The sequence below is a fragment of the Gracilinanus agilis genome, chromosome 4 (genome assembly GCF_016433145.1).
Source record: "Gracilinanus agilis isolate LMUSP501 chromosome 4, AgileGrace, whole genome shotgun sequence".
Classification (NCBI taxonomy): Eukaryota; Metazoa; Chordata; class Mammalia; order Didelphimorphia; family Didelphidae; genus Gracilinanus; species Gracilinanus agilis.
In genome coordinates, this window is record NC_058133.1 from 65,579,595 (window position 1) to 65,591,477 (window position 11,883).

The 11,883-nt window shown below is 42.5% G+C and overlaps 1 protein-coding gene across 3 annotated transcripts in view; it reads left to right on the forward strand.

Moving 5' to 3' along the window:
- The window catches only part of METTL13 (methyltransferase 13, eEF1A lysine and N-terminal methyltransferase), a 20,699-nt gene extending 15,920 nt beyond the window's left edge, over positions 1–4,779 (forward strand). For 2 of the 3 annotated variants that reach the window (XM_044671875.1, XM_044671876.1), the window contains exons 5-8: positions 435–602; positions 2,449–2,667; positions 3,941–4,072; positions 4,426–4,779. In XM_044671875.1, coding sequence (XP_044527810.1) covers positions 435–602; positions 2,449–2,667; positions 3,941–4,072; positions 4,426–4,700 — 794 coding nt within the window. In that variant the 3' untranslated portion in view covers positions 4,701–4,779. The remainder of the gene's footprint in view (positions 1–434; positions 603–2,448; positions 2,668–3,940; positions 4,073–4,425) is intronic. The other variant, XM_044671874.1, reaches the window with a different exon arrangement.
- Positions 4,780–11,883: the final 7,104 nt, after the last annotated feature.

Consider the following 11,883-nt stretch of genomic DNA (forward strand, 5'->3'; position numbering starts at 1 on the left):
TCCCTCTCTCCCTCCCTCTCTCCCTCTCTCCCTCCCTCCCTCCCTCCCTCCCTCCCTGTTAGGTTGTCTTGTATTACTTGGTGTGGGGGGTTTCGGGGTATTACTTTATGATCCACGTAGCTGCTGATGCAGCTTCTTAGATTACGTCACAGGGCATGCCCATGTCACGAGAATACAGCATTTCCAGATTGCCATGATGTTATCCTGTGTTTTATGGGGCATTATTTCGTCGTGTCGTGTGTGATGTTAGATCTTATCCGCGTCTCTCCCGTATCCCTGTCGGCTGCCGTGCTCTCTCTCTCCCGTTAGATGTGAGCTCCTTGAAGGAAGGGGCTGGCTTTTCACCTTGCTTTGTGATACCAGAGGCCTACCGTGTGGTGAATGCTCGGTAAATGCTTGTTGACTGACCCGCTGTCTCTCCCATCGTGTCTTAGCACAAAAGAAGCGAAAGAAAGATAAGAAGAAACTCCAGCCCGATGATACTGCAGAAAATCCTCCTGTGCCCGCAGGTCAACCCATTGATAAGAGTTTCCTGTGTTGTGAACACCACAAAGCCATGATTGCAGGGCTTGCATTGCTGAAAAACCCAGAGAAGCTCCCAGGTGAGAGACAGAGAGAGAATCAGAATGAGAGACAAAGAGACTTGGGCAGAAAGAATGCTGCCTAGAACACACTTGTGTAGGCAGAGGCCCAGTGGAGGGCCATCCCGCGTAGAGGAGACCTTCACATGTCCTGTGGGTGACCGCAGACAAGCCTCTTACCCTCTCGGGGTGAGGAAGCCCAGGCTGCTCCCCAAGAATAAATCTTTAGAGAAGTTGTTGACTCATTGGTGGACAGTTTCTGCCCTGGGAGCCCCCCATGCCAGTAAAGTCACAGACGCCTTGCCCCAAATATACAGATTACTTCAGTTAAATATCTACACATTTGATTCACGTGTTGACATCTGGACACAGGTTTTTGGCACATAGCGAGCAAGGAAGATTATGACCGTAGAACACCACATTGCCTAGTTTAAGGAACAAATGTTCAACACGGTATCCATAGCTCTTGTGCCTTTTTTGAGAATGATGTACATAGACTGACATAATTGTGTATGCATTTATTTCTACACTACATCCAACTCCTCTAACAGATAAATGAGTGCCTAGATGACTTTAGCCTCAAATTTATATAACCTTAAAATGGCTACACATTTGGACATTTATTTCTGAATTCTTATCTCTTTGTATATCCCTTGAAAACATTTGGAGCACTTGAACACTGCAGAATCTCCTCAATGAGAGCCATAATTATAGAGTTTGATCTAATTATCTACACAGGAAAAAACAAGTGGATGAAGAATGCCTTTTGTCCAGACTACAATGTGCAGTTGTATGAGCAACCCATAGAGCTGGTCCATCAGCCCATATACCTTGGATAGATATTGTCTATGGACAATGAGCTAGGCTAGATTTGAGTAAGAGGACGAGAACAGATTGCCTTGGGGAAATTGTGCATGCTTTGTAGGGCACGAGCTTCTCCATGAAGCCAGAGTCCATTCTCTAACTCCATTATTCTTCCTGTTATGGCTGCAAGCCATCGAATGCCCTGGTTTCTGCAGTTAAAATTGAAGGTCACCTGAAAGACAAGGGAAACATGCAGATTTTTAGTCTGACATGCCAGGATCCCAAACCTCATCAAAGGAAGGGAAGAATCTGCATTAAAGGTGTTAGGAGGGTTCCCAAGACAATTGATTGGAGGGATTGAGAATTTGGCTGGAAAAATTTCATGCCCTTTGTGGTTTAGATAGTTCTGCTCCTTCCTTTGGGGAGTGAGCTCAAGGTTCTTCTGCCAGTTACACACAAGAAATGTTTTAAAGGACTTTACCAGAAAAATGCCCAGAAAATAAGATGTATTAGCATTTGGCTGGATTGAAAGAGAAACAAAAGATGGCTCTTAGGATGCATTGGTGGCCACATCAGGAGATTTAAAGTAAGACGCTCCTCCCTCTCCCCAAGACACTGAGTACATCCTCTTATTGAAGATTTTTTGGTAGAACAGAAGCAAGAGTTATTCAGGATGAGAGGGCATGAATGGGTTATGATATGCACCATTGGATGGTGTCCCCACACTGCCGAGATCCCAAATCCATCAAAATATTACAGCTTTGACATTTTTTGTTTTCCAGTTGTTCTATTAAATATACTTATGTTACTTGTATGTTAGAGATGATTTCATCATTATACATTTTTTTAAAAGTTCATGTTATTTGTAATCAAAATTTTGGTCATATGCCAAGAAGACAGTTACCAGTTCATACTTATATGACATTTTGTAGCTTACAAAATGTTTTCCTTATGAAATCTTTGGTATCATCCATTCCCTGGTCCCCACATTTCCTAGGGGTGGGATGAGACGAGACTCTCTGGAATGGATATGGTACAGTGTTGTTTCATTATCTCCTCTTAGAGGCCCCGCTGGCATTACTGGTGGTTGGTTTGGGTGGTGGCAGCCTGCCCCTCTTCATCCATGATCACTTCTTGAAGTCTCACATTGACGCTGTGGAGATTGATCCTTCTATGCTGGAGGTGGCCACCCACTGGTTTGGCTTCACCCAGAGTGACCGGATGAAAGTTCACATTGCAGATGGCCTAGACTACATCACCAACCTGGCAAAAGGAGGTATTGGCATAGGGGGACTTTCGAAGTGGCATGGGATATATAACCTGAGAATTCTGGGACTGAGAGAGACCTCATTTGAGGGGTTTATCTGCTGGGAAAAGTGACATATAATTCATCCCATACTTGTAGGTTTCTATCCTGACCCATCAACTCCCAGGCCCCTAAAATATATTTAGCTAGGTAAGTAGTTGGCCAGATGGGTAGAATGTTCCTTGGGAAAATGACAAGGGATGTGCCAGAGTGTAGCAAAACTCCATTAAGTTGGACCTCTGTGTAGTGGAATTTCATCATTCTCATAGGGGCAAGGCTAAGATTTACCTTTATTAACAATGGAGAAAAACAAAAAAGACTTCATTAATGCGATAAAAACATGCATCTGGCCTTGTTGGGGCTCTTAGTTGACTCCTGGGGATTTGGGGGCTTTAAAAAACCTTGAAAAAGGCAAGGAGAGTTTGTCTAGACCCTTCCGCTGTGGAGCAGGGCCACTTTTTCCCAGGGTTGAAATTACCCTCACTCTTAAGGTGGGCCCTTAAGGTACTCAACACCTCTTTACTCAATTACCTCTTTCTCAAACTTCACAGTACATCCACTGCTTTTTGAGGCCATCCTTACCTTCAAATAAGTGGATCAAGTAAATGGATTGGGTTGGAGGGATGGAGAATTTATTTTGTTCTAGGAAGGATTTGGAGTCAGGATGACTTGGGTATAAGTCTCTGACACTGACTAACCAAGTGAGATCTTAAGCAAGTTACTTAACCTCCCCTTGCCCCCCTTTTCCCCAACTCACTAATACTCCTAGATCAGATGTGGATCTATGTTGGCCTAGTGGGGGAACGGCTTACCAAGAGGTCCTTGTACTAGTGAAATAATAACTGATGTTGATGATAACTGACGTTATAAAACTATATAATTATTTAGGGTTTTTAAAGCATTTTCTTATATTAGCTCATTTGATAGCTGTGATGGAGGTGTTTTTATTACAGTGTTCCAGGTGAGGAAACAGAAGCAGAGACATTAAGTCACCGAGGCATTCAGAATCACACAGTGAATGACTAAGGCTAGATTCAAATTTAGATCTTTCTACCTCTTAAGTCCAGTGCTCTATCCACTATATCTCTCTGTGGTAGATATAACACTATCTCCTTCTACATCATCTCCCCATCATTTACCCTCCCCGCAGGTCAGACATAAAGGGTATTCGTTATGGGAATTCTTGGGGTATTACACGAACCAGATGAGATTTTCTGTTAATTATGGGCCAATCTTTTCTTCTTCCCAGAACAGCTTCACTATGATGTCATCATGTTTGATGTAGACAGTAAGGACCCAACGGTAGGAATGAGCTGTCCGCCTCCAGCCTTTGTGGACCATGCTTTTCTGCAGGACGTCCAAAGGATCCTGACCCCTGAAGGTATGGATAGCGTAGAGGGGAAGTGGAAGAAAAGGAAGGGTTGCTTTTGTCATTTGATGGAGTGGCTGAACTTTTGCCTCTTGCTAATGTTCCTTCTGGCCCTTTGGCTCATTAGAAAGGCAACTAGACCTGGACTCAGGAAGACTTGAATTCAAATCCATCCTCAGGAACCTACTAGCTGTATGGTTCTGGCAAGTCACTTAATCTCAGTTTCCTCAACTGCAAAATGAGGATAATAATAGCCCTCCCTCCCAGGGCTGCTGTGAGGATCAAATGAGATACTTATGAGGTGTTTTACAAACTTGATAGTGCTCAAACCCCTCTGCACACTTTCTTTCTTCTCCACCCTGAAGGTGTCTTCATTCTGAACTTGGTGTGTCGCGACTCGGGCCTAAAGGATTCGGTGCTGGCTGGGCTCAAGAAGGTGTTCCCCCTGCTCTACGTCCGGCAGATCGAGGGCGAGGTCAACGAAATTCTCTTCTGCCAGCTGCAGCCCGAGCATAAGCTAGCTACCCCCGAGCTCCTGGAGATGGCCCAGGCCCTGGAGAGGACACTGAGGAAACCTGGGAACGGCTTCGACAGCACATACGTCCTAGCAGACATGCTCAAGACGGTGAAGATTGTGTGATGACTGAGGGCAGGGCAACGGAGGGGCATCATGGGTCTTTGGGGACAGAAACTAAGAGAAAAATAACAAAAATCATTCGAAAGCCTCTTGCTTCTCTCTTGTCTTCGTAGGTTTGTTAGCCTCTGCTGCTTAATTGTTGGGACTTTGGTTTGCCCTGCATCTGGGAGAACAAAAATAGGCCTCCGCCTTCGGGATTACTTGCTATTTGGGCTTCTCCCTCTCAGAATTCCCCACTGAGCTTTCCTTCCTCCCTGGTCCTAGTTACCCTGATAACAGAGGCTATAAATCCTAGGTATTAGGGAAACAGGATTCCAGGACCAGTATTGATTCAGTGCCTTAGGGCCTCTGGGGATTCGATGTGCCAATTACACTTAGTAGATTTAGGGCTTCTCTAGTGGATCTTCAGGGAAATCTCAGCCTATTGAATTCAACAAGTATTTCTCAAATGCCTACTTTGTGTACAGCCCTGGACTAGACAATGAAGGCAATGAATTTTGTCTTAGCAAAGTTTTGTTAAGACATATCCCTTACCCTTAATTGAGTTTATGGTTGAGTTGGAGCCAGAGAACTCTAGCACACATTTACCTGTGTGCATTTCTTTAATGCACATAAAATTGAAGGGGCAGGTTCAGTGAAGGCTTCATGGAGAGGAGGCATTTGGATTATATTTTTTTTCCTTAAACTCTTGCCTTCTGTCCTAAAATTGATATTGTTTTTAAGACAAAAGAATGGTAAAGGCTAAGCAATTCGGATTAAGTGACTTGCCCAGGGGAATACTGCTAAGAAGTGTCTGGGGCCAGATTTGAACCAAGTCCTCCCAACTCCAGACCTGGTGTTCTATGCACTGTGCTACCTATCTGTCCTTTAAATTGGATCTTAAAGAAAGTGTAGGAAATCCAACAAGCACAAACAGAAAGAGGAGAGCATTCCCAGACATACAGAAGAGCATAAGCACAGGCTTAGAGATGGGAGGAGAGTACGGGGCATGCTTGGAAGGGTAAGAGAGTCCAGGTGACTGGAATAAAAATGAGATAAAGGTGTTTGGGTAGGGCTGGTTCCTATTGGGGAGGGCCTTGAATGCAATGGACTCATCTTCAACTCATTTACATTCACTCCATATAGCCAATATGTTGTCAAATCTTATTTCTGCCTTCACAGGGTCTATCCATACCCTTTTCTCTAGTTCCCGGCCGTCCCCCTAGTACAGGCCCTCATCACATCTTTCCTGTATCATGGCAATAACCTCCGGATTGGTCTGCCTGCTTCATCTCTTCCTTCTTCAGTCCTTCCTTCATTCAGTTGCCAGTCACCTTCCTAAAGCACAGGTTTGATTATATTATCCATCCTGCTTAATAAATTCTAGGGACTCTCTGGTTCCTCCAGGATCAAATAGAAAATCCTCTGACATTTAAAGCCCTTTATTACTTGGCCCCCATCCTACTTTTCCAATATTCTTATACTTAGTTCTCTTCCCTACATTCTACCATCTACCCAGGCTAGGCTATTCTTCCCATGCAGTACTCCTCCATACCTAGGGTTATTTACACTGGCTCTCCTTCATTCCTGGCATGCTCCTCTCCCTTACTTCTCGTTTTTAGTTTTCTTAGGATCCTTTGAGACTTGGCTGAAATCTCACCTTTGCCAGAGACCTTTCCAAGTTGTTGTTGCTGCTAGTCCTTTCCCTCTGAGAATACCTTCCATTATCATACTCTGTATCTTCTATGTACATTGTTCCTTGAATGTTTTCTCCCCCATTAGAATGTGATCTTCAGGTCTAGGGCCATATTTTTGCCTTTCTGTGTATCCTCGCCACATAGTAAGTGCTTAATAAATGTTTACTAGCTTACTGACATAGAAGGCAGTAGGAGACAATTAGAATTTTTTGAACAGAAGAATGACATCAAAATCTGGATAAGAAAGGCCAGTTTGGCAAAGGATGCAAAGTAGATGATAAAGGTGATAGAGAAGAGATAGATGATGGAGAGGAGGTAGGAAGACTTGTTATGAAAGTATTATAATATTCTAAGGTTGTGTCAAGAACCTAAAAAAGTTGGTGACTGTGAGAACAGAAAGAGATGTGACCCAAGCTGGGACTTAAAATATAGCTATTTCATTGGGAGCCCATATATCTGGAAGATAATCTGGTGTCTTCTACTCAGCCCAGTGCCTGCCACAAAGTAGGTTCATAATAAATGCTTCTTGTTTATTTGACCGTGGCCTGGCACAAAATTAGTTTTTACAGATGGATGTTGGTGCAGTCTAGGACCTTAGAGATCCTCTCTCTGCTCCAACTGCATTTTATAGATAAAAGATTAAATGCCTAAAATTCATCCAAGGAATAAAAGGCAGAACTGGGGTTTGAATCCAGTGTTCTTTGACTAATTTTAAGTCTCTTTCAATTGTACCATGCCAACTTTGGAGCCCTAAGTGCTGGGATCGAATCCTCTCTCTGCTACTTAACGGTCCCCTGTCTGAAATGAGTGGCCTGGGCTGGATGTATTGGGCTAGATCACCTCTAAATCCAGGATGTGGTAAAGAGACCTTAGAGATTATCCAGTTCAGTGCCAGTGACTTGCCTTAGACCCCCTGGCCAGTCAAGCAGCTGGTTCTAAAGTTTATTCTATATCTTAGAACCTTTCATGTTTTTAACTTTTATTGTCTGGCCTAAATTCCCCCTCTTGTGGTTTAAATCCATTTTTTTGTTATGTGTTCAGTAGAAATAACTCGTCTGTGAGTGCTTTTCTGTTTTAAAATCCTCTTTAAACCTGGCATCACACTTTTTCTCATCCATATTGGGTAGAAAAGTAGGATCACTGTTTTACAATAGATAAAGCAGACTTCCAGGGGTGATGGAACTTGCCTGAAGTTATTTGCCTTATTAGATGGTAGGGTAAGAACTTGGGGCTTTGGATTCTGATTTTAAATCTTTCTGCTATCCAGCAGCTATGTGGCACAGCACTTGGGGTATAGGACCTGGAATTTATGAAGATCTGAGTTCAAATTCTAACTCAAACACTGTGAGCAAGTCACTTCGCCTCTATTTGTCTCCATTTCCTCATCTGTAGAATGCAGATAATAATAGCATCTTCTTCCCAGGGTTTGTGAGGATTAAATGAGATAATATTTGTAAAGTGCTTATAGTATGGTGTCTGGCACATGATAGGCACCAAATACACGCTCGTCTCCTTCCTAAACCAGGCTTTCTGGTCACAGGGATAGACTCTTTAAGTTTGTTTGTGTTTTTTTTTTTTTTAATAAAACCTTTACCTTCCATCTTGGAGTCAATACTGTGTATTGGCTCCAAGGCAGAAGAGTTATAAGGGTAGGCAATGGGGGTCAAGTGACTTGCCCAGGATCACATAGCTGGGAAGTGTCTGAGGCCAGATTTGAATCTAGGACCTCCTGTCTCCAGACCTGGCTCTCAATCCACTGAGCTACCCAGCTGCCCCCTACAGTAATAGACTCTTAATGTATTTGTAAACTGTTACTAGGCCATTTCCTTGTTTTCTTTACTTCAAGCTACATCCATCCCCTCCCAAGGAAGCAATGGGATCAAATAGATAATCAGCAATATTAGCTAGTTTTTTTTTAAAAATTATTTTATAACATTCATTTAAAAACTTTTTGAGTTATCTGAATTCTTTCCTTCCACCCATCAAGAAGGTAAAGTAATCTATCAGTTATGCATGTGAAATCAAGCAAAACATTTCCATATCAGCCATATTATAAAAATAAAGTAAAAAAAATTTATATTTCTATCTGTTCTCTGAGATCATCGGTTCTATCTCTTGAAGTGGATGGCATTTTTTTTTATAATGAGGCCTTTGGAATTGCCTTGGATCATTGTGCTGAGCAGTTAGCCAGTTAGTGGCTTCCGTTGTACTCTTCCAAAACTGTTGGGAAAAATCCAATGTAAGTTTCTTCAGTCTTGTCCGCCCTCTAGTGCTGCTGGTAGGCATTGATGGTTGTGGAGGAAGGAGGCCTTCGAGGCTCTGCAGGCTATCTCACAGCCAATCCAACGGCCTCCTTTTACAGATGATGAAGCTGAAGTCTGGGGGGGAGACAAAGAGGGGGCCAACCGACTTGCCCTTGGGTCATGTGCATAGAAAATGTCAGAGGAGGGTTTTGTATCTGGACCCTGCAAATCCAGGGCCAGGATGCTCACCAAATGGTCCGATGATCACTGGGATCCTGAGTGGTCTGGAGTCCCAGGTTACAGTGTAGGACTTGTTTACCCCTGAGCTGGTACTTAGCTTTTTGTAGCCACGCGTGTTCCTTACAGCGATGCGTCCCCTCGATGCATCCGTTAAAGAAGGAGCCCTCGTAGAAGGAAAAGAGCATTTATTAGGAAAGCAGAAGTCAGGGTTTGACCACTAAGGAGCTACGTGATCTCGGACAAGTGCCTCACTGCAGCTCCACTCTTCAGTTTCCTCAGGGAAGGGCTAGATTGGAGTCAGAGGATTTATCTTTCCTGACCTTCCCTTCGTTTGTAAAATAAAAGGTTTTGGTCCAAGTGATCTCTGTGGTCCCTCTAGGCTAGGACAGGAAATTGGCATGGTGGACGGTGATGGGATTTGAAGGCAGGAAGACCTGAGTATGAAACTATTCTCTGACACAATTAGCTGTGGGATGTTGTACAGGTCATTTAGCCTTAGCCTTAGTTTCCTCATCTGTAAAATGAATAATGATAGCAGTCACCTCAGAGGGTTGTGAGAAGCAATCAAGATAATGCATATCTCTATATACACATATGTATGTACAAATATTTATATATATACTTATGTATATATGTATGTGGATAGAAGTCTGAGCATGAAGACTCATCTTCTTGAATCCAAATCTATTAAGTTTTTAAAAAATGATTGTTATTTATTTTTTAACTTTTACCTTCCACCTTAAAATCAATACCATGTATTGGTTCCAAGGCAGAAGAGCGGTAAGGGTAGGCAATGGGGGTCAAGTGACTTGCCCGAGGTCACCCAGCTGGGAAGTGTCTGAGGCCAGATTTGAACCTAGAACCTCCCATCTCTAGGCCTGGCTCTCTAGCTGCCCCTTGAATCCAAATCTAGCCTCAGATGCTGACAAGATGCATGACTCTGAGCAAGTCACTTAATTGTATGCCTTGGTTCCTCATCTGCAAAATGAGCTCGAGAAGGAAATGGAAAACCACTTTAGTATATTTGCAAGAACAATTCAAATGGAGTCATGAAGGGTCAGACATGATTGAAATGACTGAACAACAACAAAGTTTCTCCTCGAATTAAGTTTAAATCCATCTCTGCAAATTCTCCCAGTTCCAGATCCTAGTTTTGCCTTCTAGGACAACAAATAAGATTATAATGTCTCTTCTAATAAGACAGTTCTTCAAATACTCTCTCATCCCCCTGAAGTTTTTTCCCTTCCGGGCTAAACATTCCCACTGACTTCAACAAATCATATGGCATCCTTTTGTTTCTAAAACAGGTCTAGGGGGATACCTAAAAAGGTATGACCCCTAAGGCTATAGTAGCTACTGTTTGAGTCAAGATGGCCCCAGTAGGAGAGCTAAACTTCAAGAGACTTGACAGCCAGCAAGAAATAATGCCTATGACTTCCCTAGGAACCTCATCATAACGTACTTGGCTTTTAGTGCAAAATTGGAAAGTTTGTAGTTTCTTGGTCTGTCTCTTCCCTATTCCCAACTGGGACCTGTTATTCCATTGCTATTGGAAACTCCTGGTGAGAAAACTCCCTCTACCAATACCAAGTTTGCATTAATGGTCTATAACACCTATATTTAGCAATTTATATTTTTTGGGAGTTGCCTGAGGCAACTCTCACCTTGAGAAGAAACAAAAACAAGTCCTGAAACCTTTCAGAATTTATTTCTGGTCTTCTGCACTAGAGCTACAGATGCAATGGGCCTTTGTTGTTCCTTATTATAGGTTCCTAGCTTTATTAGTTAGATCATCATGTCCAACTTCCTCCTTCCTTTGTCATTTTATAGATGAGGAAACAGGTTTAGTGAGAGATATCAAGAGACTTGTTAAAATGAGTGTGTGTAGTTGGGACAGGATAGGAAGGCAAGTCTCCATCCAAACCCAATCCACCATCTATTATCTCCATGCTTGTTGGGGAGATCCAACCTGATGGCACTCACATTGAGAGCAGGAATGCAGGACCTGGGAACAGTAATTCCTTAGAATTCCTATATTCTAGGGACTGTGCTTGGCCCTGTAGATATGAAGTCATAAGGGAAAAAAACCTTTCCTAACCCTCTTTATTTCTAGTACCTTCCCTCTTAATTATTTCCTATTTATCCTGTTTATAACTTGTTTATGTATTGTCTTTCTCATTAGATTGTAAGCTCCTTGAGGGCAGGAACTTTCTTTTCCCTGTTTTTGTATCTCCAACAATAAGCAGAATGCCTGGAATATAGAAGACAATAAATGCTTGTAAATTGATTAATTGATTGGAGATCAAAGGCATATTAGCTTGAAGAAACTTCAGCTACTAACACAAGTCAGCAACTGTGCTGCCATTTATAGGTTTCCAGAGTTGCCTCTGGAAAAGGGAGGGTGACAGTCCAGGTCAATCTGAATCTCTTTAGAATTTCTATCTCAATGCTATCTATTATTACTACATTAAAAACTATTTACCTAGTTTGATTTCTTGACAACCACCATGTGAGGCACAGGTGATGCAAGAATTATTCTCCCTATTTTAGCATGGCATAAAAGAGGTTATAGTGCCAGATTTGAAGTCAGCAACAGATGAGTTTAAAATCCTGTCTGCAACAATTAATAGCTTATTTTTTTTTTAACCCTTATCTTCAGAGTCAAGAGTCTGGATCAGTCCAAAGAGAGGGAAGACTGAAAAGAATAACAAGTTATTTAGAACCTCTGCAGTATTTTTTTAAGGCCTTACCTTCCATCTTAGAATCAATATTAAATATTGGCTCCAAGACAGAAGAGTAGTAAGGGCTGGGCAGTGTTTGAGACCAGATTTGAAGCCAGGACCCCCTTCTCTAGCTGTGGCTCTCAATCCACTGAGCCACCTAGCTACTCCTAAAAACCCATTTTAAAGATGGAGAAACTGACTCCTAGAAAAGTGCAGTGATTTGTCTTAGGTAGAGTTGGTGTCAGAACCAAGATTCAAACCCAGGTCTTTTGTCTTAAAGTCCAGGGCTATTTTCCTGTAGAAC